This window comes from Corapipo altera, unplaced genomic scaffold, assembly GCF_003945725.1.
Source record: "Corapipo altera isolate COAL_440 unplaced genomic scaffold, ASM394572v1 62, whole genome shotgun sequence".
In the NCBI taxonomy this organism is placed as follows: domain Eukaryota; kingdom Metazoa; phylum Chordata; class Aves; order Passeriformes; family Pipridae; genus Corapipo; species Corapipo altera.
This window is the reverse complement of record NW_020884894.1, coordinates 7361794-7387680: the sequence shown is the minus strand read 5'-3', so window position 1 is coordinate 7387680 and position 25887 is coordinate 7361794. Positions and strand designations below refer to the sequence as shown.

Here is a 25887-nt window from a genome sequence, read left to right as displayed (position 1 = left end):
ATGCTATAAGAAGTAAAATGAGTTATTAACACATAAAATATCTTGTACTTTTTTCATAGTTTGTGATCAACTCAGGACATAAAAGTGTGTGTTCCCTGTGCCTCACTGGGAAAGAATTAGACCTCAAAACTCTCCTTTGTTTTCCATTCCGTGGTATTTGCCAAGCTATCCCTCCTCTTCACACAAAATATTCCCTCAATAAAAGCAAGTGTGGCAGGCAGCAGTTCCCAAGGCAGCCTGCAGTGACCTTACATGTCTCAGGGGCTGGAGGCTGGAAGAGCCCATGAATTCACTTTCCACCATTCCTGGGAGGATAATCAGTGGGAAAGCCCATGGAGAAGGCTGATCCATTTTTGAAAGTATTGAAGTGCCGATGTCTCAGTCCCATTGGAGATGTTTGATGATAGTTTTCCTTTCCTTTCCTTTCCTTCTTTTTTTGTAAGGTTTGCCTTTTTCTGGGAGAACAGTGCTGTGGGTGGCTGACTTGCTGCTGGAACATCAGGAATGTTGTGTTGAATGGTCCATGCCAAATAATCCTTTTACACTTTTCACAGTTATCATGATACTTATTTCTGGTCCACGTGTGGTGAGCTGGTTTTGAATCCTGCTGTGTTAACACACACTTGTGCTGATGAGCCCAAGAACACGGTGCTTTGTGGGAGTGTCTTCTCCAGCCACCATGATTTTTTGGTCACCTCAGCAGGTTTCAGGTATTACTGATAAAGCCTGAACTATCCATGAAGAACAGTCAGCAAGGAAAGAAAGGTGCTAAACAAAAATAGACTATAATGTGTTGCTTACAATAATATAGAGAGAGACTCTACTGAATGCAGGTTCAAGTTAACAACACTGTGTTGAAAGCAGCTGTCAAGTGTATAGAAAATATAGTCAGGCAGCCATCCTCTACAATTCCTTAGTGCATAACATACTGGAAAGCTCACAGTGCAAGAGCACAATAAATAACTGGAGCACAATAAATAACTAATTGAAGCTCAGAGGTTGGTTTGTTGTTGTTGTTGGTTTTGTGTTTTGCTGCAGTTTTGTAGAATCTGTGCTAAAATTCCAAAGTGTTCACTTCTAGAAATTAACACAAGGGATTTTGTTTTATCATGGTCCTTAACATCTGAATTGGGTCTGTTTCTTGGGTTTTATTGATCAGCTTGATCAACTGTTCAAAGAGTTACGACATGGTGTGTTTTTAACTCCCTAAATTGACACTTACAGCAGCATTCTTGGAGCATAAATATCTTTCAGCCTTATCTGAAGTCCCAGTTGCTTGCGTGCAACACTAATATTCAACTAGGACGGAGAAAAGAAGATCTCTGTGCTAAAAACAAACAGACAGAGGTTTTCAGAACTTCACGTGCTCTGAAGTTTGGCAGTTCTCAAAGGTACACAAGTAATTATGGTGAGTAAATACACAATGAGCCATTGGGTGTGCAGATATACCCCTGTACCTGTGACTGAGGGGAGCACATGCACAGTTGCTTCAGCATTAATTACATATATTAGGACTTTACAGCAGATCTTATCAGTTGGCTCCAGTTTTTCCAGAGAGTGCTAGAGGAACTCTGGGAGAATGTGTGTTTTGTAAAAGTGTTCAGACTTTGCAATTGGGAATCAGAGCACACAACATGACTCGTATTTATGCATTCAGTGGTGGCTGGGTTAGAGTCATTGAAACCAGAGAGGCCAGATGTGACTGCCAGTCTTCCTGACCACAGATTCCTGGGAACATCACAAACTCTTCACTCAGAATTCATTAAATATTTGAGAAGCATTAGGGAAAAATTTCAAGTGGATCCCACACTGTTAATATTTATTATTTATTATATATGTTAATATTTTTATTTATTATAAAAAAGATATTTGCAGGCACGCTCCACATTTGGCAGCATCTCTACTGAATAATTTTTTGGGGGCAAAATTATAGGAAACCACATAACTAATGGTAGAACAGAGAATAAGTAGTGTGGGAATTCCACCTGCAATTTCCAACAAACTTTAAAAAAAGCGTAGTTTAAAATCACTCATCTAATATCGACAAGGTCTTTTTCAAAAAGGCTACTCAGCTAAATAAAGTGAGCAGAATCTGACTTGAAAAGCACTTATTGATAACATATTCCTTAGTGTTCTCTTCCAGTGCAGATGCTGATGTTGTGCAGCACCTTCCTACAATCAAATGTGCACTGTGGGTGGGAGGTATTGTCAGGCTGGGGTGACTGCTGACAACTGAGGGTTCATATCAGTATTTTGTCTTTAAATCACAAAGTATTTTCAAGCAAACATCAAATGAAATGAAGTTCCCTCATGTGAAGGTGGTACATGTGTGTAACTGTAAGCACGTGTTAATGGGAAAATACGTGTACTGGAAGTAGAGCTGCAACTGCTTCCACAGCAGGCACTCGTTTTGAATGAGCAAGGAGTGATAACGGGGGACAAATCCCAATTTCACTCATTCACTGGGTTGATCTGAGAGAAATCCACCTCTCGTGCCATAATCTGGGGCCCCAAAACCAGGGAGTGGGACTGAACTCTGGATGAGGCAGCTTCCCTGTAGGCTCTGCATGAAAGGTCACCTACTAAACCTGGCTCTAACACCTTTGCAGATGTTCTTGTGAGCCTGGGGCAGTTCCTGGGGTCTTGGGCCAGTTCCAATAACACTCCCTGTCCATTGCAGACAGTGGGAGCCATAATTTAGGAACAGTGGATCAGACCCCACCGAGCCAAATACATGGAACTGCAGAGCCAAATGTGATAAACTCTGATTTTGAGTTCCCCCAGTTTTATTGGTAAATATTTCAGTATTACACCCAATGAACTGGACACAGCTGCAGCGCCCCTCATATTTTTAGGGAATCCAGTGATTGCACTATTTAGTGACTCAGTTTGTTAATGACCAAGAGAATGTGTGTCTGTACATCAGCATTAGCAAAATAACAATTTGTTTTCTTTACTTAAGACACCAACCTAATTTATATTACAAGGTTAGCTTTGGCAGTTCTGTTATGGATGTCAGATTTAGAGGCTAAGAAACTGCTTTGTTGATTAACATTCGTTTTTGGGTGTTTTTTCAGTGCTTATTCTTCCCGTTTTAGCCTGTTTTAGCCTTGCAGTGCTCTAAGAGGCTGCAACAGAAACAGAACCTGGTCGAAAAAATCTTTATCCAACAGAAATTTCCAAATTGCGTAAAAAAAGAAAAAAAATTAAAAATCCCAAACAAGAGATTATTTTTTTTTAGATCTGGACAAGAATTTAAAGCCGTGAAACAACAATGGAAAAATGTAGAAACATAGAAACACTACTGTAAAGACAGCAAAACAACCAACAGTTATAATGACAAAACATTTGCTTTGCATATTTATCAGATTCTGAATAACATCAGTATTGGATATATTTATGAAAGCTCTGTGTAGGACCCCAAAGAGCTTGTTGACATGAATTGAAGTGAAGAGGAAAGTGAGATGAATCTGTACAATCAAAAAAGAGGGAAACAAAGCATTCTTTTATTCTGAATTTTCAAAGTAAACCTAACATGCTTCTGTGAAATGTTTGCGCTTTGATATTAAAAGAAAATATGATTCTTGAGGTTGTTTTTTTTTTTTTCCCCAAATGTATTACAGAGGTTTAGGTAAGACAAGTAAAGATATGTCACTTTAATAGCGTTATAGAAAAATGAAGATTTCCTTTACTGTGTTAAACCCAAACGTAAGATCTAAAAGTATTGATGCAGAAAAATCAATTCATTTAGTAAAAAGAAAGCATTATTTACTACTACCTTGCTAGGTTCTTTGTTTCTGATGGAAACAATTTGTTTTCCCCAATAACTGTCAGGAGTCGTCAGTTTATTTGGAAGGGAGTTTATTCAAGGACTCAAACGAACGGTGCTCTCAAATGAGAGGGAGCTGAGAGGTGGGAGAAAAACAAATCATTTTAATGCCATTCACAACAGGGCCTGACTAATCAGATTGTTGTTCATGGCTCCTTGCTGCTGGGAGGACAGAATAGTATAATTTAGTGAAATATTTGCACTACAATGCTTGCAAATTTGGGAAAATGGAATTTGGATTAAGCTGGGATTATTTTTGATCTTATCCCTCTCGGCTTCTTTTTTTTTTTTTTTGTGAATGTGAGCAGTGCTGATGTATGTGCATAAAGAAAGTGGCTTATTTTCTTTGAAGTGTCAATAACATTGTCAAGCATTTATCTAAGTAAACACACAGTAGAATGATTAAGTCAGGGGGAAGCTGAATGCATGAGATACAAATTAATTTTAGCATTGTTTATAATCTGTACACTACACAAAAAAATCTGGAATGCCGAGCACAGGGGAAAAGTACCGAGTTGTGTAAAAAATGTCCAAATCTGAGGTGAGAAACCAGCTGCTATGTAAGGAGTTTTGGAAAGGAACCCTGGTTTGGGGGGTGAAATCATTACCAAGGACATTTCCTTGCCCGGGGTTGATGTGGGCAAGTTCAAAGAATGGCATTTTCATAGGACCCGTATCCCAGTGGGAGCAGGGGAGAATGTCATCTGCTCCTGGGGTGTCGTGCACTGGCACTGAAATCTCTCTATATACTGGGCATTACCAATGTGTAGGTGTGAAAATGAAGAAAGCTGAGAAGGAAAAATGTTTTTGTGAAGGCTGGCATGTCACAGAATCCTGGAATCACAGGCTGGTTGGGGTTGGAAGGGACCTTAAAGCTCATCACATCCAACCCCCAGCCCTGGGCAGGGCTGCCACTCGCTAGGTCGGGTTGCTCAGAGCAAACAGCCTGGCCTTGAACTATTCCAGGGATGGGGCATCCACGGCCCCTCTGGGAAACCTATGCCAGGGCCTCCCCACCCTCTGAGTAAAGAATGTCAGCACAGTTACATCTCAACAACAATATTTTCCAATTCCGGCCTAATCTAAACCTTCTGAGAGCAGTGAGAAACCCCTTTGCCTTTAGGGATCCGAGCTTAACTCCAGGAATCAGTTCTGCCAGAGGGCACAAACAAACTTGCAGCAGGCAAGGATGAGCATCCTCTTGAAATATTCCAGTGTACAGATAAAGGCAGACAAAAACTGTGTGTCCCAAATCTCTCTGAAGAAAGAAAGTAAACAAAAAAGCCAGGCTGTGTTTGTGGCAGCAAAGAAGTTTTCCTAGAGAGGACATGGAGAAATCACTAAACTTCAGACTGCACTTAGAAAACCGTTATAATGTCAACTCATTAATTACACAATAATTTTCTGTTTTATCAAATTACTTATTAAGTTTGTATTAAACTTCCCCACGAGTTGTGTGTTAAAGATCCGAATTGTGTTTGTGCACAGGGTGGGTGCTGCTATTTTGATCCTGCTAGTTATTAAAAAAGAAAATGTCTCTAAAATATAAAGCATTTTAGTTTTATGTTTACACCATTTATTTAAAAACACAGAGCAAAAGCAATTTACAAAAATAGAGGAAAAAAGTTAAATCACTTCTTCAAGGAGGCATCATCCTATATTTATAGTTTGGTAAACATAACATTAATCAGCTGGAAAATGTTCAGCAGAATATAAAACCATTCTGGGCTCTAGCTCAGAGAAATATATGTAGCAAAATATATCTAGCTGCTGTACTTCAAAAGGGAGTGCAAAGCTGCAGAACCTGTGGGAAAATCAATTTTCTGCTGCATAAGTGGCTTGCACAAAATTTTGCAATGCACCATCTAGATTTTTTTTTTAAATTTTTTTTTTTTTAATTTAACTGATTGACTTCTGCTCCTCTAATAAGTATCTGGGCTCCAAAAGCATTCAGGTGGATCCTGCAGGTACTGTTGAAATATTATTGAAATACTTATTGGAAAATAAAAAATAAAAAACTCGATGCTGCTGAAAGAAATCACACAAAATGCACCTTTCTTCCAGGTGGTCCCAGTGAGGTGGCTCAGTGGATAATGCCCTGGGTGACATCCCATGTTCCCATGTCTGGTGTAGCAGAGAGATGACTTATTCCCAGCTTTGTAGCACCAGTGCTGCTCTTTGTACCGAAATATTATCAAATAGCTGTGATTTGATCAAATCTTCATTGAAGGCAACACACAGAACCTACCTCTGTGTGTTCTGCTGAGAGCACTGACAAAATGTGTCCCCAGTACAGTTTTTCTGATTTTTTAAGAGCCATCCCTAGAGAATAAGCATGCTATATTCCCTCTTTGATGTGCTGCCCGGGGACTTCAAAGAAAAACTTCTACGAAATACATCCTCTTAAAAAAATGCTTTGTTTCTAAATCCCAACTGCAATTCCTTCTGTAATTTCAGGTTGACTTTTTAGATTACATTAGATTTAATTTTAGATTATACTACTCTTTCTTTGACTGCATTTTGTCTGTACCATTACAAAAGTGCATTTCTGGGGTAAACTTCCCTCCTGAAAAGAGCAGTGTGAGTGTAGTACATAATCTATCCTCATTTCACATGATGAGACTTTCATATTCGGATCTTTTTTTCAAGTGAGTGCCCCCTCCATCACTGTTTGGGGGAGAGAGGGATGTATTACAGTAAGTGCTGTGGCTTTACTGGCTTGCAAACACCGTTCAATCTTGTGAAGGCAGATCAGGCTCTCTAATGTAAAATGCATTACTGCTAACACGGGGAGATTCTGTTATAATCGTTCTCTTCTGAAAAGTGATGGGGAAAAGTAAACTGTTCAAAGTTTGGAAGAATGGTGATTTGCCATTTTGAAACTTGCAGTGTTTTCTGTCCCTCTGTTTGCTCTGCCTGTCCCTCCTGGTCTCTGTTTAACCTCAGGTCGTTTGCCCATTGATGTGAGGGTCACTGGGCACAAAGCAATGTTTTAATAATAAAGGTGCAATGTAGATTCACAACACGGGTGGCTTCAGAGATTTTGAGATGAAAATGTTGTGTGGCCTTGAGTAATGCTGATATTGAGGTGAAATCACTCCTCACGTTCCCCCTTCCACTTGTGTTTGAAGCGGGCGCAGTGAAACCCAGAAACAAAACCCAAGGAAAGGGAAGAATGAGAACCCCTCAGCCTCATCTTGCATCAGGGGAATTCTAGTTTTGATCTGGTAGTGAACTGTCTCGGTGTCCCTAAGTTTCCCCACCTCTTTTTTTTGGCAGAGGTTGGCAGGGTCAGTGGTGAGGGCTTCCCCCAGTGCACACCCGTGAGCTCCAGATGCTGGAGGAGATTTGGGACTTGTGTCCAGGGCTGGCTTGCTGGGATGCCAAGATGCTTTAGCTAAAGTGATTAACAGCTCCTTAGGGCAGAGTTCTCCTTCCTCGGTGGAGGGAATGGCCTCATGAGCCAAGATCTGCACCTACTTCTTGGAAGGACAGTTCTTTGCCACCCCTTCCCTTCCTGTTGGGCTCCAGGGCTGTGATTTGTTGTGTTCCTCCCTGAAGGGCTGGGTACAAATTTAAGGATGGCTTGAGCAGCGACCAGCTGGGATTGTTAACAAAGCCCTACTGACTCAGACACCTTCATAAATAGCAGAAAACACAGAGGCAGTTAATGTCTAAACCCTCTCCTGCCTGTCTTATGTGTTTTGGTAATGGCTTTGGCACTGAGAATGACTGAAATAATGCCCCTGAAATGCCCATTGAAGCAAGATATGGCTGTGTCTACACTAGAGCTTTTGTCAGTATGGAAATGTCAGAAAACATTATATTCAGAGCACAAATTGCAAGTATAGAACTGACAAAGTAAATTTTGAACTGTGTACTCAAGTGTAATGTTTGAAACCAATTCCAAATTGGCAAGTTGCGACCAATCATGGAACAGAACCAGTGCTCCAAAAACCTGAGAGAGCCAATGTTGAAATCTGAATAATTGCAACTACATTTTCATAGTAATTTAAATGGGAGAAGCATTGGCAGAAATTCATGAATAATTTACATATAAGAATTTAGCAATCTGTGGCGAATAGAAAAATAAATGGCAAATCCCATAAATAAAGGATTGCTGTGAATTATTTGCTCTGCTCTGATGTTTGCTAAGAAGTTTCTTTTTTTTGAGGGGGGCTTTCTTAAGATGCTGGATTTGAACTCCTGCTTCTCAGGTAAATGCTGTCTTAAAGCAACAGCAGAAATGTTCATATCTACCAGGGGAAAAAAACCCAACAAACCACAAGAAAAATAATGGGAATCTGCAACATAGGCTGTTTTATGAAGGATACATCTAAAGAGACCTTATTTTCCATGCAGCAGCTGCAATTGCAAAATCTGTAGCCTTAATGAGAAATGTTAGCTGATATATGTAATGATGAGTTATACACTGCAACAGTTTTTAATTAATTATGTGTAAACCTTTAAGATTTATGGAGGAGGTAACATCTGAAAAGAGAAATCCCTAATTCCCTTCTGTGCCTGTGGGAACGTGATATTATTTTAATAAACAAGAAGTTAATTTACACATCACCAGCATTTGTTTCCACATAGAATGGATATTGGGTTTGTTTTAAAAAAAGTAATAGAGAAATAGTTTATCTGGTTTGCCTCACACAGTACTTGAAACAAGATAAAGAACACTAAATATTTTCACTGGTTGGAAGCTGGTGGTTTTTTAATGGGGTCCTGGTGACTTTGTATTTTTTGTAAACGTATAAATCTCTTTTTTTCAATACTGAAATTCTGTTTCTGATGTGACTCTCAAGCAGTATCACATATTGGAGTAATGCCTCATAATTAACATTATGCATGTGTGAGAACAATTGCTTTTTGGCCCAGAAATTTGTTTAAATTTGAAAATCTGAGGGATTTTTTGGGTGTTTCCCCCCCCCCCCTTGCTTAAATTAAAAATGTCCTTAACATTAAATTTTTTTTTTTTTGTTTGACCTACAATGAAAACTCATGCTTGAAATAATTGGTAGAGACAGAATTAAAAAGCCCCCACGTGATCCTTTCACTAAAGTAGCTCTGGCAGTTCAGCACCAGGAGGACTCATTTTGGGTGCAGTTTTTCTGTCATGTAGAAACAACTCTCACCATTAATGAAATCTCCATCTGTCCCATGGCCTAAGAATTAAAGAAATTGCTCAAACGACCAGTAACACTTTCCTTTGGAATATGTGCATTTCTTTTCCATTTGTCTCTCAAACAGAATGTTGTAACACATTGCAGAATCTAATTGCTGCTTTTTGATTTTCCCTGCTGATGTTATTCCATGTTGTACCATTTGGAGAACTGGTGTCTGCCTGTTAAGAGCCTGGTCCATGATGTATAAATACTGCCTAGCTGGGAATAGGAATGGAGCTGTGGTATTTGAAGCTTCTTTGGTGCATTTTATTCCACTCCTAATAACCATTAAATGCACCAGTTTGACTTTTAAAATATTAGTGTCTAGTTATTGTCCATATTCAGCACTTGGATGCTCATGTTGGTACTACCAAATTTAAATATCCTTTTTTAATCCTAAATATCAATTTGAACATCCCTGTCTAACATTTTTAACACTCTTTATATGTGCTTGCCCTTGAGATGAACTTTCTCAGGCAGTTTCTGTGGCTGTGCCTGCTTCCTGTAGGTCATATTATGCATTTTGAACAGAAGAATTTTCGATATTTGTAGCCAAAACCTATTTCAGTGCAAATAAAAAAATGATGGCTTCTGTACAGAGACAATGAAGTAATTTTAACATGATTCTGCACACCAAAAGCTTTGCCATTTCTGAGAGTGACAGTCTTTGTGACACCATCTACTGTCAAACGGTGCTTTTAGGTGATAGTTAATTTTCTGAGTCTACTTTGGAGATGCTGATCAATGATCCTGGGAGTTCCAGGTTTTTTCCTAAGCAAGAGTTGATGCTTGTGTCAAAATGCTACTCTTCTGGGGTGTGGGAATCTTCCTCTGGTGTGCTGATGAGACTTTTATAGACAGTAGTGCCCTGCAGACCTATGGGCATTTGGCAGGTCCTACACTGGCTCTGGAAAAACTTCTGCACAGAAAGGGTTGTAAAGCATGAACAACCTGCTCAGGGAAGTGCTGGGGTCATCATCCCTGGAAGTGTTAAAAAAAAACGTGTGGATATGGCACCTGAGGTCATAGTTTGATGGTGAACAAGGTGGTGGTGATGGTTAAAAGTTGGACTTGATGATCTTAAAGGTCATTTCAAGCCTTACTTATTCCATGATTTTATGGAACTGACTGGCTGTGTGAGCTCAAATGAGCAATTCACAGTTACAGAACCTAGAATCCCTGATATGTTAATACAGGTAAAAATTAGTTTATCTTCCATGGCTGCCAAGGAGAGTTTTCTAGATACATCTAAAGAAAAAGGAAAAGAAATGTACAGTCTCCTACTGGAACAGCAAGTGAACGTGATACTAAAATAACGTTTACTCCTCTGATGGTTTGGAAAGCTGGAGGAGGAATGTAGAATTGGGAAACAACTTTGGAAAGGTAACTGAGTTGAGCAGTACAATTCATTCTCAGTTGCTGTGTAGGAGTCTCTGTGGAAAGGAGAGCAGGTGGAAGGTAGGTGAGCTGGAAATCATGGCAAGAGAAACCCTTCCTTGAAGGACTGAGCTCGTTCATCCTTGGTGCTGAGTGTACAGACAGCAGAAAGTCTTGTTCTTCAAAGGCGGGCACAAATGTGGGGAAGAGTCTATATTTTGTTTCTTGGTTGCTTCTCAAGGCCAGGTAATCTACTTTCTTCTGCAAGGAAAGGTTCTCCTGGGTTGGGATTGGGATACATCTGGGATAACTGTTCCATGTGTAGGAAAAGGCTGGCAGGGCTGTGCTGTTTGTACCAGTTCAGCATCCAGCTCTCTGTCTGTAATTTACTCTTCTGTGAAAGCTTCCCTGGTAAAGAACATTCTCATTCCAGACTTGTCTCTGGCAGAACTTCAAAACATTAATGGATATCTATCAGGGTTGTAACGAAATCTGGTTTTGTTCAGCTTTGAAAGGAAATTTTAATGAAGAGATTTGCAAAATAAAAGGTCTTGGAGGTGATGATTAAGAATCGCTTTCCAAAAATTATACAAGATGAAAAACTTTAAAGTATAATGGTAGCACTGCACCTATATCACTCTACATTTCAGTACAATAGCAGCCATTGCCTCTGCAATAATAAGTATCACCAGTTTCCAGACAGCAGGACTTTGTAATAATAGAGTATTTATGCAAAACACTGAGGGGAAAGAGAAGGGGAGGGAGGGAATGAAAGTTGTCTATCAGGCTGAATACACAAAGCCTTTGGTACTTGAAAACTAATTTTTTTTTTTTAGTTAATATTCATTGATGCAAGTTCTAGCCTATTGTTAAACGATTCTAGTGAATAATTACATCCATCACTTTGAAATGTTTAAGACAAGTGTGGAGTTGTAAAACCAATCTTTCATATTGGAATCATCACCAAAGTTGGGTGGAGGGAACCGTGTTGACACTACAGTCTGATCATGTTCTCAGAGTCTGCAGGGCTCCCACAACTGCCTCTGTGCATTGGATTTCCATGCGTTATCTAATCACTCTCCATTCCTTGGGAACCACAGGAAAGTGTGTGGCATTTCTGTACTCTCATTTCCCTGGAATCTGTCAGCTTTTGAATGTGTGGATGAGTGAATGGCATCTGTTTATTCCAGAATAAAGCGTGGGCTAAAATGCAAACATACACCTACAGAAGCACTGAGCTGAGTTTAATTAGCTGTAGAGTTCATTTAAACTTCAGACTCCCAAGTTATAAACTCACTTGTCAGCAGAGTTTATAACATATTTCTTGCTGGATGTGTACTAGACAGGGGAGCTGAGGATATTATATTTGTTCCTAGATGATGAATTCTGATAACCTTTCTATTCCTAAATCTATAAATGTCTCACTTTCACTCTCTGGTATGGCATAATTATTTATTTACGCCTCAGTGCCTGGCTGGAACTACTACAAAGTTGCTAAGCAGCCACGTGCAGAAATATATAACATCGTGTCACTTGAAAACTTTTGGCAAATCAGGTTTACCAAATGAATTCTCTGTGTGTCACCATTGTAGCCATTAGCAAAGTGGAACAGGAATGAGGAATATCAGTGTTCAGAAGGATGGGGCTTTATTTGTCACAAGAGACTAACGCTTTGGAAGGGCACACAAGCTGGAAAAATGCACAGATACAGTGGTTTGGGGGGTTTTGTGGTTTTTTTCCCTCTTTTTAATGGCTTTATAACCAGAAGCAAAGTAAAGACTGACTGATTATTATCTCACCTCTTTAAGCTTTATAAGCATTAAAATCGTTGCAGTTATTCTAATGTGAAAGGCAAGAGACATTTATTCAAACAGATGTGCTGAGGTTTGTGCATTCTAATGCTGCACAGTCAGGTGAGAGCGGAGGGAATCTGTATGACTAATCCTCAGTGCACTCAGCAGAGCATTTGCAATTAGTGGCACCTATACCCAGCCTAAGGAGAGAAAAGGGAAGATGAGAAATCATGTTTTTAATTCTACTTGACTTGGAAAAATGAAAGTAGTAATTCAAAGAAAGAAATTGGGTGGATGTAGAGCTGCCACTGAACAACTGGCAAATTTTGTTGTGTTGGCAACTATGATGGTGGATGGAATTCACTTAGTTTTAGGGTTATTTATTAAATCTAAGAGATTATCTGGTAATAAAATTTTAGCTACATTACTGACCTAGTAATTAATCTACAGTTATTCTGTGGTAAGGCAGCATCTTGTCTGATCTGTGTCCAGTGCCATATGAAAATGAATATGACACACATCAGAAATAATATAAAAGTATATTACTGAAAAGAAATCTTATTCACCAAGGGTATTCTGGTGCCCTTAATCTCCACACTAGGGTTGTCCTGTTTTCATTTTTCAGGTAATGCTTTTTCCTACCCAGTCCTTGTTGTGGATGTTTATATCTGGGAAGTTGGCTCAGATGGCTTTTCACTTCACTCTTTTGTTGACTGTGGAGTTGAATATAAGAAAAAAAATTACTATTCATTGGTCACAGATTTTGTGTAAACTGTCAGTCATGGCCTGATCCGTGTTCCCGAGGCTGACAAAAAGTCTTGGAATCAAACACTGCACTGATCCCAATCTTAGCTTGTGGTTCCAGTGATGCAAAGTGCAGGTTGGTTGACAACCAGACAACAGCAAATGGCACTCTGAAGCAGAGTGTATACTTGAAATACAGATCATATCAAGTGATTGGCACAACTTTGCATTGTCACTTGTTTCCTATACAATGCTGCTTGTTTAAATATGATCATGTGTGGCAGTGCCACCCATTTAAGTAGCAAACATGAATACCAGTGTCACCTGGATCATCAAATAATTACTGTTGTGCTATACGTGTTTTCTGTTGGTTTTTTCTTTGGTTGGTTTTTTTTTTTTTTCACTGTTCCTTAGTTACTAAAAGAGGCAGAAATTTCAGTAGCCTGATAGTCTTTCCTTGGTTTATCTGTGCAAACAAATTTCAGGTTGCTTATAAATGATCCTGACTGACAGAATATACTTTCCCTCAGGTCAGTTCTTTTGTGGAAGATGCCAAAGCCTGCCTTTCTTTAAAGTATAAAAGCCTGTGTTTGATGTGAATAGAAACTGTTCTGGGAATGACTGTGCAGAGCAAGATTACATGGTGCAATTTTAATTACATTGTTCTCAGCAGTGCGACTTGTCTGATCTTAGTGTGAGAGTCAAAATTCAAACCAAGGTTATTTGGTTCTGCAACTGTTACTCAAGCACTGGTATTGTTTGAAATAGATGAGAATAAGTTTAGCAAGTTTAAAATCCAGCAGAGTTTTGAGAGGTGGCTTTCCTTGTTATTCTCAGGAGTTTTGTACTTTAGCAGGCTGCAATTAAGCATTTGATTTTTTTTACATGGTTTATAGAATGATCTGTGTGTTGGAATTGGCTTGTTACTTGAGTGAAACAAAAGCTTAATTACCAGCTCATTTTATGAGAATTATGAGAAATTAAATGCAATTTAGATTTTGAAGGCATTCTGAAAAGCTATTCATAAACTGTGTCTGATTTTTAGACTGAGGGCTGAAAAGGATTATAGGTCTGTTATTTAAGCTTTTATCAGATCTGTCTGGAGAAATCAGCTTTATACTGCTTCCTTGAATAAAAGGTTGAGGCAACTCGCTTGAGAGAACTTGGTAAAGCCACTAAGAGAAACTGTTATTTCTCTGTCAGATTTATTGATGGAGAAGACAAGAAACCAAAGATTTCCCCTGAAAATGGTAGGAACCTTGTTTAGGTTTTTCACAGGGAAAGTTGAACAATCCACAGAATAAATGGTTTGAGCAGATCTTCAGGCATGGCATTACTCATTCAGCAGCTGGCAAAATAGGCCAGCAACCTACAGGATCCATTTTGAAAGGAAAATATTGCACAGTGGATTTATTACTCACTCTCATTTCCTTTTCTGTATCGTAAATGATGCGTCACTCTCTATTTCTGAAACAAACTCCTACCACTGAGGGCTCTTTGGAGATCAGCTGCACACGGGAAAGCTTCATTTCTGGGGATGCCTTTTCAGAAAATATTGCTATACATTGGGGGATGCTTCTAAAATAATAGTTATTATCGTTCCAGAAGAAGGGCAGCTGTGTGTAGATGCCCATGGTTTTGGGTTTTTTAACATTTCCTGACCAATAGTTTTGCTTCTTATTGGGGTGGTGAGGCAGCAGTGTGCTGAATCCCAGATTAGTTGTGACCTCACACACGAGGTGAAAGTGGGACCCCAGGCTGAGGAGGTGGAGGCAATATTGCCTCGCATAGGATCTGTGGGGAATACGCAAAAAGCACTTGGTAGTGATAGCTCATGTAATGAAAAGCTCCTGCACTTTGACTTCTTGTCTCCATGCACTGCTGGAGCAAGGCAGATATCTCAAGCAATATTTTTTTCTCCCATCTCTGATAAAAGCAAGGGTATAAGGGTGGGAGCAGCTGCCATGGGTTTGGTGTAGAACAAAAGATATTTTTTACAATGGTAATTTCTACTTCCAGCCTCAAATCACTGAGTTATTTGAACTTCCCACTGAAGGAGCAGACAAAGCATCTATTTCTCCAGTGAGGCCCCATATTTCATTTTTATCACTTATTTGCCTTTTCTACTAATGGCCAAACTTCAAGCTAATGTAAATTTTTGCATAACAGTAAACCTTCTGTTCGTCATAGAATATATCATAATTTCTATCAGATTAACTTAAAACTCATGTAAAAATGACGTTAATTAAGTGTTGACAGAAGCTTGTGCCATTGAAAAAGGAAAACAATTTAAAAAAGGAAAAAAAGAAGTTATGACAGATCACATTAAGAAGTGACAGATCACTGTAATTATAACAAACTCATCTTGAAGACAAACAGTTTTAATTGCGAACTTGAGGAAAAATATCCCCCCGACCTTTGACTAATTGTCTAGTTAATGGAAAACCCTTACTAAATAAATTTGTGGCTTTGGAGGCATTTGAAACACATCCTGGTGTAAATAAGGTACTTTCTGTGCTTGTTGCACTGCAGCTGTTTCCTGTGAGTGATTGCTTGTTGTTACTTTTTGACATCTGCTGATAGCATTTTATTTATATGGTTAAATCTCCCGGGACACTGTTTTTTCTCCTGAATGGAACCTCAGCTGATTAGTTTTCAATAAATTACATACGTCGAGACATTGGATTTCGTTCGCACTTAAGGCGACTGCTCGAAGTTCAGATGTGTGCTTGTGCAGAAGACAAGAAAACTCATGGTCAGTAGTGTACTGCTTCTTCCAGCTTTATTCAGCCAGCATTCAAAGGAAATTATCCATTATATCTCTCTGGGAATTCTTGTACAAACTGAGATTTTTGTCTAACCTCTCTCCACTACAGGGTACAAATAATTTCATATCGACAAACTTCTCACAGCAATCTGCAGAGCCACAGACATACTGAATGCATTTGAATGTCTTTGATTCTGTCTGCTTGTGTCTCAGACTCTGCCAGTGAAGATTTTGTAAGAATCTAAACTTAATTTTATCTCATGCTCTCCTGGGGTTCTTGGCACAATGTTAGGGAAATCTGCTGAAATGGAATATTATTGATTATTCCCATATTGCAATGGGAAACCCTTTCTCTGTAACTAACAAAGTCAAAAAGAGTCTTTTCTAGATATTGCTGCTGGGTTTGGGGTCATTTGGGCTGCTCAGAATCGATGCAGCATTAACAGTGAAATGTCATATTCCTCCACAGATGTGACAGTAGGTCCACAAATGTAGGATCAGTCTGTGTCCTCTGCATTTACAAAGAGGCTCCAGCTCCAGTTCAACTGAACTGTGTGTTGTGCTCAGAAGATCAATGGCTGTGATACAACATCTAAAGTTTTGATTTTTATATTTGTTCAGATGCACCCACTGACATAATTTTTTTGTTGAAACCATAATTTTTCTCTAGGGTTTGGACCAGAAGCTGTAGCACTGCCGTGCCTTGTTACACAGCCACTGACCCAGGAGATCAGTCAATAACAGGCCTGTGTTGTAATGAATAAGTCAAGGAAACTTCCAACTGAGAACAACTCATTACAACTCCTTCCACTTGATTAGATTTTTGCCCTAAATAAGACAATGGGCAGCAAAATGATGTGTGAAGGTATCATGTAATGTGAGCTGGTGAAGTCTGCTGGGGGGAGGAGGGAACGCCTTCACTTTTGATTGAAGTGTTTGTATTTTCCTGTCATTTCAAGCAACCAGAGACTGTGTTTTCAAGCAGTTGGATGGAGCCCTGTTGGTAGAATAAATCTGCTGAAAAACATGAGAGCCCATTGAGGGATCTTCCTTTCTAAGAGAAAGGAAGGAAGGAGCATGGTAGGGAAAGGCAAGAAGAAGCAGTGACGTGTGAGGAAAAAGACAGGAATCCTCAAGTTTGGTGCTGATGGACCATCTTGCTTACGTCATACTCTGTGCAAATACTCACTGGAATCCCAAACAGGAACCCCAAAGCTGCAGGGCAAAGACATTGGCTTCAGAGCTGGGCTGATACAAGTTGTACTGCTTCTGGTTTTGAGGCAGGGTTGTCCAGCTCCAGCTCAGGGTCCCTGCTGGGATACTAATTCCAGACAAGTGGTGCTGTGATGTGCCAGGAGAGGAGAGGTAGAGCTTGGTGAGATCTTAAAAGATGCCAAAGTCCAGTGTTGAATATAGAAGGTGAGGAGAGAGGGAGAGCAGAGAACTGGTGATGTGGTTTTTCAGAGGGCAGGGAGTCACTGGTTCTGGAGTCACATAACCATGACACAGAGGCAGAGGGAGCCTTCAGTCAACCACCACTTATTTCTCAGTTGATCTGTGTTACATAATTTCAAGTTATTAACAATCTTCCAGCTCTGCAAGGGCTGTTGATGGTAGAGAGGAAGTGCAGGAGGGAGACCAATGTGATTCTTATGGTAAAAACGTCACACTTTTTCACTGCAGTGGTTTCTGGGTGAAATCCTTTGTCTTTCTTCATCTCCAGGAAGCTTATCTCCTGTCTGTGCTATATCCTTGGGATGAATTTTGACAGCACAGAGAAGACTGTGACTATTAATAGGTACCATTTCTCCCGTGGAAAGGCTGTTCTCCAAAGGGCAGATATCCACACCCCGGTGCTCACAGGATGAACTGCTGGCCTAATTTCTGAATTGCAAGAGGACTCTGCACAAATCTGATCACCGCACATAAATCACATGTGAATGTTTGCTAGTTTAGGTAATCAGTTTATTTTTGTAGATTTTATAGTGCAAGAGTGAAGTCTGTTGTTTAGTACTTATTCTTCCAAAGAAGTTGAATATAAATGTGTTTTTGTCTTAATTCTTTTTATGTTCTGAAGAACATTGTGCTGTTGCTCATGTTTCCTCAGTTTTTGACTATCTGGATGCTAAATAAGGCATCATTGTAATTTACTTCAGGGGCACATAAAGAAATTATATAAACACAAGAAAATCATAAAAGTGCAGTGGGAGATAATAACCTACTGTTGCTCATTGGATTTCTGTAGCAATTCTACTGCAAAGCTAGAATTTAGCATTAAACTGTTTAAAAGCCTTCAAAAAAGGTTTTCATAAAATTCATTTCACTCATTTTATTAAGTGTTCAATAACATTTTTGTGCAAAGAAATATTTTAGTCAAGCTGGTACTTTTTCTAAGCCATAAATCCATTATTTATAGAGCACTTTTAGATATGAAATAATGGCAACCTCATATCTTCAGGAGCAACCTGTTTGACTTAACTGTTGACAGCGTCTTGTCTCCCATTAGTCTACCCCCAAAAGCGTCACAGGGCAGCACTTTTCTCTTTCTATTCTTTTTCCTTCTGCTGTTCAGGTATTCTTGCAGGAAAACAGCAGAAACACAGTGGCTGTGGGCTCCCTGCCAAAACTTGTGTTCCGTAGGTGATTTGGAAGGCATCACAAAGGCAGGGAAAGAAGCTGTTTCTCCTGGTGGACAGTGTTGTTGGCTTGAAATGCAGGATTTCTTTTGTTGCTCAGCCCCTGTGCCGTTAGCTGTTGTCACTGCAGCTCTCTTGTTCCTTGATGGGTTTAGGTTGTCCAGATGTGTTGGTTCCAGGCAGGTTTCATACCCTCCACAGGATAATTCAGCTCTTGAAGGCTCACAGCACTTTGCATTTCTGCAGTTTGTGTGGAGCTGCTGGGAGTCCCCGTGCCAGAGTCAGGCAAGGAACACCCCGTGGGGCCTGCTCCATCTCCCCCTCCCCTCCTGCCGCCTGCAGTCAGCAGCAGTGTTTACTGCTAACAAGAGCTTCCTTAGGTCATGGTGCTTTATGAATTTTTATACACAACAACAGCACTCAGAATCACTTACATTTGCTTCCACCATCACTTTTGTCTCTTTGTAGTTAATGAAGCTCAGCTTCACCACTTTCTGTCCAGCTTCTCTTATTTTGCTAATGTCGTTGAGCAGGGAGGACTTTTGAGCAGAGCTGACAAATCCCTGCTGGGCTGGGAGGCTGAGTTGCCTTTGTGCAGCTGTAATGTACTTTTCTTGCATCTCTAGACCTCTCACAGATACAGCTTCTGACTTGGGGTTCCAATACGATCCAAGGTTATTTACAAAAAAGGATGAGAACAAATACACAGGATAATATTTGTCTGATGCTGTAATTCCCAGTGATTTGAGCAAGGCTAGGTTATATTAACAGAAAGGTTCCTAATCTTCATTGATAGAGCAATTAAGTCTGTATTTTCAATGTGAAATTTCCTCACTGAGGAGCCATTTTGTTGCTAGTTATGATCAGCTAACAGAAAAATATGAATACCTGTACATAGAGACATACTGTGTAAGTTTTGGTGTGCTTATACATAAATATATATCTTTATTTATTCAGAATACTTTTGTAGTGGTTTCATCAGAGACAAGGTTACAGATTCTGTATTTCTGTTCAAAACAAATTATACTTTTGAGAATTAAACTCAGGAAAAAAAATTACTTTGGAAGAGGAATATACCAGGCTAATACACACTTTTGAATACAAATCTATTTCAGCTTGTTTTCATTTTATAGTTTACAAGAAATGCAACTGCTAACCTTTGAATGTTTTAAAATGGTATTCTTTAAACATCTGTGGTTCGTTATCATAAATATCACATTTGTGCAGAAACCTCACATAGCTGGTTTATCATAACAGAGAGAATGGGATGCACTGAAATGGTGAATCCCAGGACCCTGAGTTTTCTTGCTGAGATCTATAAAGTTTAATATTTCCAGCTTCAGTTTCCCATCATTACATTAATGGACTTGGGATCTTGCACAAGAAACCTTTTTCCAACAGGATTTTTTATGATAATAAGCTCAAAGTCAGTATTAAAGCCTTGAGATATATGCAGGTATTACTAATAATGAATACTGATTAGTGGGCAGAAATATTCTGTACAATTCACATGTGAATGGGTATTTTTACAGAAAGGAGTAAAAGTCTGACATAGGAGGCTGAGAAATGAACAGAGGGTGATGAGTGACACTCGTGCTGTTTTTCATTGGGAGCTGCTTGGCAGTATTTTCATTCTGCTTGCGTGGAGTTTTGGAGCCTGTCTCATACCATGTGGCATATTAGGCACAATAAAGATGTTCATTTGGCAGCTGGAGCACGACTAGGAACATCCAAAGAGTCATATACGTGTCAATAACTGGAGAACTCCACCTCCACATAAATAGATATTAGATCATTGTTTTAATTGCCCATCGAATTCTTGTCGATGAGACACAATCACCAGTCATGTCTGGTGTAGCACCACTAATGTTTTAGTTTGGGACTAGAGCTGAACTGTTACTATTATTCATTTTTTGCACTTTTGTAGCTCCTTGAGTATCAAAGATGACTCATTTTGTTGCAAGTTCTGCACAGACACAGAGCAAACAAGTGGCCTTTGCTCTGAAGATTTTACAATCCCGTTAAACTCCTTGAGCTCAAGCACAAAGCGAGTGTGCAGGAGCTCTCCACGAACCTTGGCAGAGTCCCTAGAGCGTGTGCTCTCCATCCAGCTGACGGAGATTTTGGTAACTATTCTGGTTTTGGTGTCTGGGGATTGTTTAAATATAAATCTGAAAAGACCTTATTAGAAGAACTCTTTGTAACAGGATGTTTTATTTCTGAAAACAGCTATTATATACCTTCTTGAAACCTGGCACTTTCTGTCATTTAGATCATTTTTCAGTGGAAGAACAGTGAGTTTTCCTGTGCGCTTGTTCATCTTGTTTTCAGAAGTTCTCAGTCCCATGCCCAAATTTCCCTCAGTCTTGGGAGAGGGGGCAGTGTCCAGGACTCAGCTGGATGAATAAGCTGTGCGGTAAAATAGAGTGGATAGTTCACTGCATTTTTGTAGTTTTTCTTTTCTTGAATGAACCCCATAATTATAGGCCTAATGTAGACCTGAAAAGAGAGGGATATTAATTAAGATCTAGAACTTTTATGTGTGGAAAAGACTTTAAGGTGTCACCTAGTTCATTCTCTTGGTTTGAAGCAGGATAAGGTGCTGCAAGTGGTGTTGAATGATTTTGGATTAAGCTGCTATTTGATTAAACTCATGTTAAAACCCTGTAATGGCAAATATTCAGCATATCCCCAGCACCTTCTTTTAATGGTTAGCTGGAAGTCTTTCTTCAATATCCACCTGAAGCTTCCCACAACTGATATCCACACACTTCTGTCTAGTTTCATGTTACACTTGTTAATACTAGGAGGAAATAAGGAGTAATTAATTAATGACACTTTATAGTGTGCATAGAGGTTTGTACACAGGCTTTATGTACAAAGCAAGACTTTTTTCACCAGAGAATAAGAACTAAAAAGCCTATTTTCCCCATATTTAACAGGCTATGCTTTTTTTAGGGCATCAGTGATGTACAGGTTTGTTTAAGGGATAGATGTAGTGCTGCAGATGGAAATCTGAGTAAGCTGAGGAAGCTGGAACTCCTCAGATCTCTCCTGAGTGCCTGGCAGGGCAGGTAAGTGTGCTCAGTGCCAGGGCCAGTTCCTTTGTCTGTGCAGCTGCTACTGGAGCCTGCTGTGGGCAGCTCAAGTACTGCAAATTTTGGTTATTTGCATCGGCTCTTCCCCAGAAGCCGCATGAGTTTAAGGAAGCAAACATTCCCAGTGAGGGGCACTGTAAGAATGGCTGGGAATGCAATGCAATCTCATTCAATATTCCCTAGTCAGCCCAGTCCAGGAGACAGCATCATTCTGATAAAGTTCCTAACTTCTGATTAGGGATTTTATCTAAGGCTACAGTTCTCTTCGACTCTCAAAACAATTGGCTTCCATTTCATCCCTGTTGGTCCTGAGGCCAAATAATCTCCAGTGTTCTCTGTCCTTGTGATCGCTTCATCTCCTTCCACCCACTCCTAATGTCACTCCTGCATATCAGTACTTCTCAGAGCCTTTTCATTTTCTTTCCTTCTCTTTGCTATTAACCTCATCAAATAGTCTTGTTTCTGTGGTAGGATTGGGAATTGAAAGCATCAATGGTTTTGGATGAGGTGCAGTAAGAGAACAGTTTTCCACTTTCAAGCAACTTTGCTTCTGCCCTTGTCGGAAAAAGTTACAGGGTTTCATAAAACAAGATCAACAGATGAGCAAAATATAAAAGGTCTAAACCTGCTCAATTCCTAGTTCCAAGGGAATATAGACTCAAGTACTTTTCCTGATTCCATGTGTCAGATCTGCATGTGGTCTTTGAACCTCTCCGGTGTACGCAGATGGCAGCGAGGCAGGAATCTCCAGGTTTGTGAACGCTGAGCAGCGAGGTGGGAGAAGTGAACTCCCAGCCAGGGTCCCCCTCCTTTTGAAGTACAACACAATGTGTCCTTTTCTTGAAAGGGACCTGTAGAGTTTGGCTGGCTGATGCTACAGCTCTGAACTGTGAGGTTTGGTTTTAAGGGATGACTTTATTATAGTTTTTTTCAGGTTTTTAATTTTTTTTTTCCAATTTTTACTCCTGACATAATTTCCCAGAGAGCGATGCCAAATGTTTCCAGTTGTAAGCTATTAATGTATTATTAATAGATTATTATGAGATACTAGCAGTTTTTGACTATGAGAAGTACATATTTATTCATAGAATCATAGAATGGTTTGGGTTGGAAATGACCTTTAAGATCATATAGTTCCAACCCCCTGCAGTGGGCGGGGATGCCACCAGTTCAACAAGTTACTTTTCAAAAACCTTGCTTCATTTTATTTATTTATTTATTTAAATTATTATTATTATTATTATTATTATTATACGGTTTGGGGTTTTTTTCAAGAGAATAAAAGAATAAGTGAAAAGACTTATAATTCATAAAGGCTGCGATCTATGGAGTGCATAGAGATATACAGTGTATGTATCTATCCAGTGATTACTACAGAGAATTTCAACTTCCCACATTTGTGGTGACAGGAAAATTTTGCTTTTTTGTTGGTTGATAGCTTTAGGAGATTGCAGAGAGTCTGTTAAAACACCTGTCATGTCACCAACATAAACTGCAACGGGTGGTTTTTCATCAGGGAGGCCTTGCTCACAGAGAACCTTCCATCAAAATCCTACTGTGAGTACGAGACATTCTCTTAGAGGAGTTCCCAGCCTTGGAGAGCAGTGTGGGCACCAGCACAGTCTGAGCACTCTAAAATTGTTTTAAACTGCTGCTGCTCCCAAATTCAGTGGCTTTTCCTCCCTGGTTCCACTGCAGTGCGAGACTTTGCAAGCAGGAGTCTGCCACATGACAGCCCGAGATAGGTTTGTCTGGAGGGATTGGAGTATCTGAGGGGAAAGAGCTTTTTGTCTCTTTTTTATTTATAATCTCCCTTTGCTTTCAGCAAAATTCAATGAAATGGCAAATGAGCTGATGAAATTCTGGTTTGCGGTCCCACTGCGAATCCAAGGATAGCTCTCTTGCCCTCAAGTAAAGCAGAGGAAATGGGAGCAGTTTTTCGTTAAAAACATGTAATCGAGCTTAAACCTTGTGCAGCAGCAGATCCTTCAGGTGCTGGGGGAATTTTTATGCAAAGCCGGTGGTGACTATCACGGAGTTTGGAATGTCATTGGGAAGAGGACAGTCCAGTGTGAATTCACAGGGTCACAACTTTGTTCTTTCAAAATCCCTACTCAGCTCCTGCTGCCCTGGTGGGTGTGTGGGGGCTGTGGGGTCTCTGTGAGGGAGGTCAGGGCTGTCCCCAGACGGCCCCGCAGCCGCCCCAGCGCCGGGCAGAGCTGAGCCCTCAGAGACACCGGAGCTGCTGCTGTGCTAGCAATGGGAAACGGGAAAAATGGTACCAGGGAGAGGAGGATGAGGAGGAGGAAAAGGAAGGGTTCCTGGTGTGGAGCAGGGATTCCAGGCAGCCCTGGAGGACCTCAGGCGGGAGCAGGTGGGTCTGTCCTGAGGGGACTCGGGCTGGAGCAGGGGAAGTGTGAGGAGGAGGGAGCCACAGAGAGGAGCCCTGAGGTACAAACTGTGACCCCCTGCTCCCCCTGTGTCCCCACTGCTCGGGGAGAGGAGGCTGAAGAGCTGGGAATGATGGAGTGACGCTGAACCTGGGGAAATGGGCCAGATGGAATGACGGTGGTTTTAGTTTTGTCTTGTTCTCACCACCCACATCTATTTTAATTGGCAATTAAATGAATTTTCTCCAAGTCAATTCTGGTTGACCATTGATGTCCTCCCTGTCTTTATCTTGACTCAGGGCCTTTTCCATCTCGTTTTCTCCCCAGTTCTGCTGAGCCCGGGCAGTGAGGGAGGGCTGGGTGCTGGGCTGGGTGCAGCCAAGGCCAACCCTCTGCCCTTGGTTCGGTAAATAGTGTCCCATGTCTCATTCTGTGCCTTGTCCTGAAGTTCAGATGTTTGAGATATTTGCATTGTTTAACTTTTTATTTAACCTTTCTCATCAATGCTTGTCATAAAAATGAAGTTGTATTCAAATTCCAGGGCTAGCAATAGTTCTTTTTTTCCTGTGGTGTTCTACACTGGGATTCAATCCCAGGGAATGCCTAGAAAGGAAGGATCTCCTCGAGGTCCTCTGGCAACCGTGTCTTCAAGCTGGTATGTGCTTTAAGACCACTTAGGGAGATTGCATAGTCAGAAAGAGCTTAGGTATTGGCCAGGTTGTGAGAGACTCTGGGATTATTTTTCTTCCTTTAAAAATAATGACCCAATACAAGAAGTCTATACAGTGACTTTAAACAATTATGCAAAGTGCTTTATATTCACTTAAAGTCCATTGTCATTGGTTTTTTGTAGTCTGTATCCCTGTCTGTAATCTTTTCTGAAAGTGTAACGCAGTTTTTAAAGAGGCAACAGAAATGAAATGTAAAATCAAAATAGTGAGAGCACACAGGTGAGTGAAAAGTCTGCGGTAGCAGTAAATTGAGGAGCAGGTAGGGAATACAGAACAGATTGTCTGCAGAAAAACCTTTCACTTGCAAATATATTGTTCAGAGATGTCAAAATCTGAAAAATTTACTTAGCAATTGCAAGTTTTTGGTGCAGATCTCTTAATCATGTATTTTATCCTGTGATTTGTGCAAAGTGAATCTACTGGACTCAGAGAAAGAATTTGAAGCAAAGTCTCAAACCTTTGTGCTTTGGGACATTTTTCTGTTTATGCCAGCTTTCCCAAATATTTTAAACCCTTCATGTAAAGTGAGACAGCATTATTGACAGCTACTGTTCAATTAAAATTATCTTTAGCTATGCTGTTAGTGCAACTCATATACTGTATGACAGTCCTGGCAGTTAGTAAGAAATGTTATAGTTTGGGTTTTCTACACTTTTGCAGTAGACTGAGGTTGAATATTCTGCAAGTATTCAGTGCTAAGCATAAAGACGTACTCAATACATGAAACCACTTTGCCAGGAGAGCCTTTAGAGATCCTGGTTATGACAAGGAGGATAACAAGGTCTCTATTGCTGCTGCTCAAATTGTGAAACTGGGTGTGCATTTGATTGATCACAAAAGGTTCATGTCAAGAGTGTTTTGTTTACCTCCTACATCCCCAGTTAGCCTGATCAAAACCTCTACATCCTCCTGAAAATACATATTCATAAGATTTGTTTATGAATTAGTCACACAAATATAAAACTTGATGAGTTTTTCCCCTTAGATTGAGAGACATTTCTTCCCAAAATCTGTAAACAAGCCAATAACATCAAAACATTTGAGGGCTCTGTTCCAAAGTGGACACTCATAATGTGCTTTTTATTATTTTCTTTTTTCCCCCCAGTGAAATTTGATGACTGCAAGGGGAATAACCAATTGAACTTCGAGGTTTCTAACCCAGACTTTAGGGTGGAAGGCGACGGGTCTTTGGTTGCACTAAAGAACCTCTCAGGAGCTGGCACAGCCTTGTTCGTCCGCGCTCGCTCCGAGCACGCCGAGGATACGGCGGAAATTTTCATTGGTGGAGCAAACGAAAAGCATGGTGCACTAAAGGTAAGAGAAACATAAAAGACTAAAAACAAGGACCAAG

The 25887-nt window shown here is 40.1% G+C and overlaps 1 protein-coding gene across 2 annotated transcripts in view; it reads left to right on the top strand.

Moving 5' to 3' along the window:
- The window catches only part of CDH13 (cadherin 13), a 447767-nt gene that overhangs the window by 128923 nt on the left and 292957 nt on the right, over nucleotides 1–25887 (top strand). For both annotated transcript variants that reach the window (XM_027646729.1, XM_027646728.1), the window contains exon 3: nucleotides 25642–25850. In XM_027646729.1, coding sequence (XP_027502530.1) covers nucleotides 25642–25850 — 209 coding nt within the window. The remainder of the gene's footprint in view (nucleotides 1–25641; nucleotides 25851–25887) is intronic.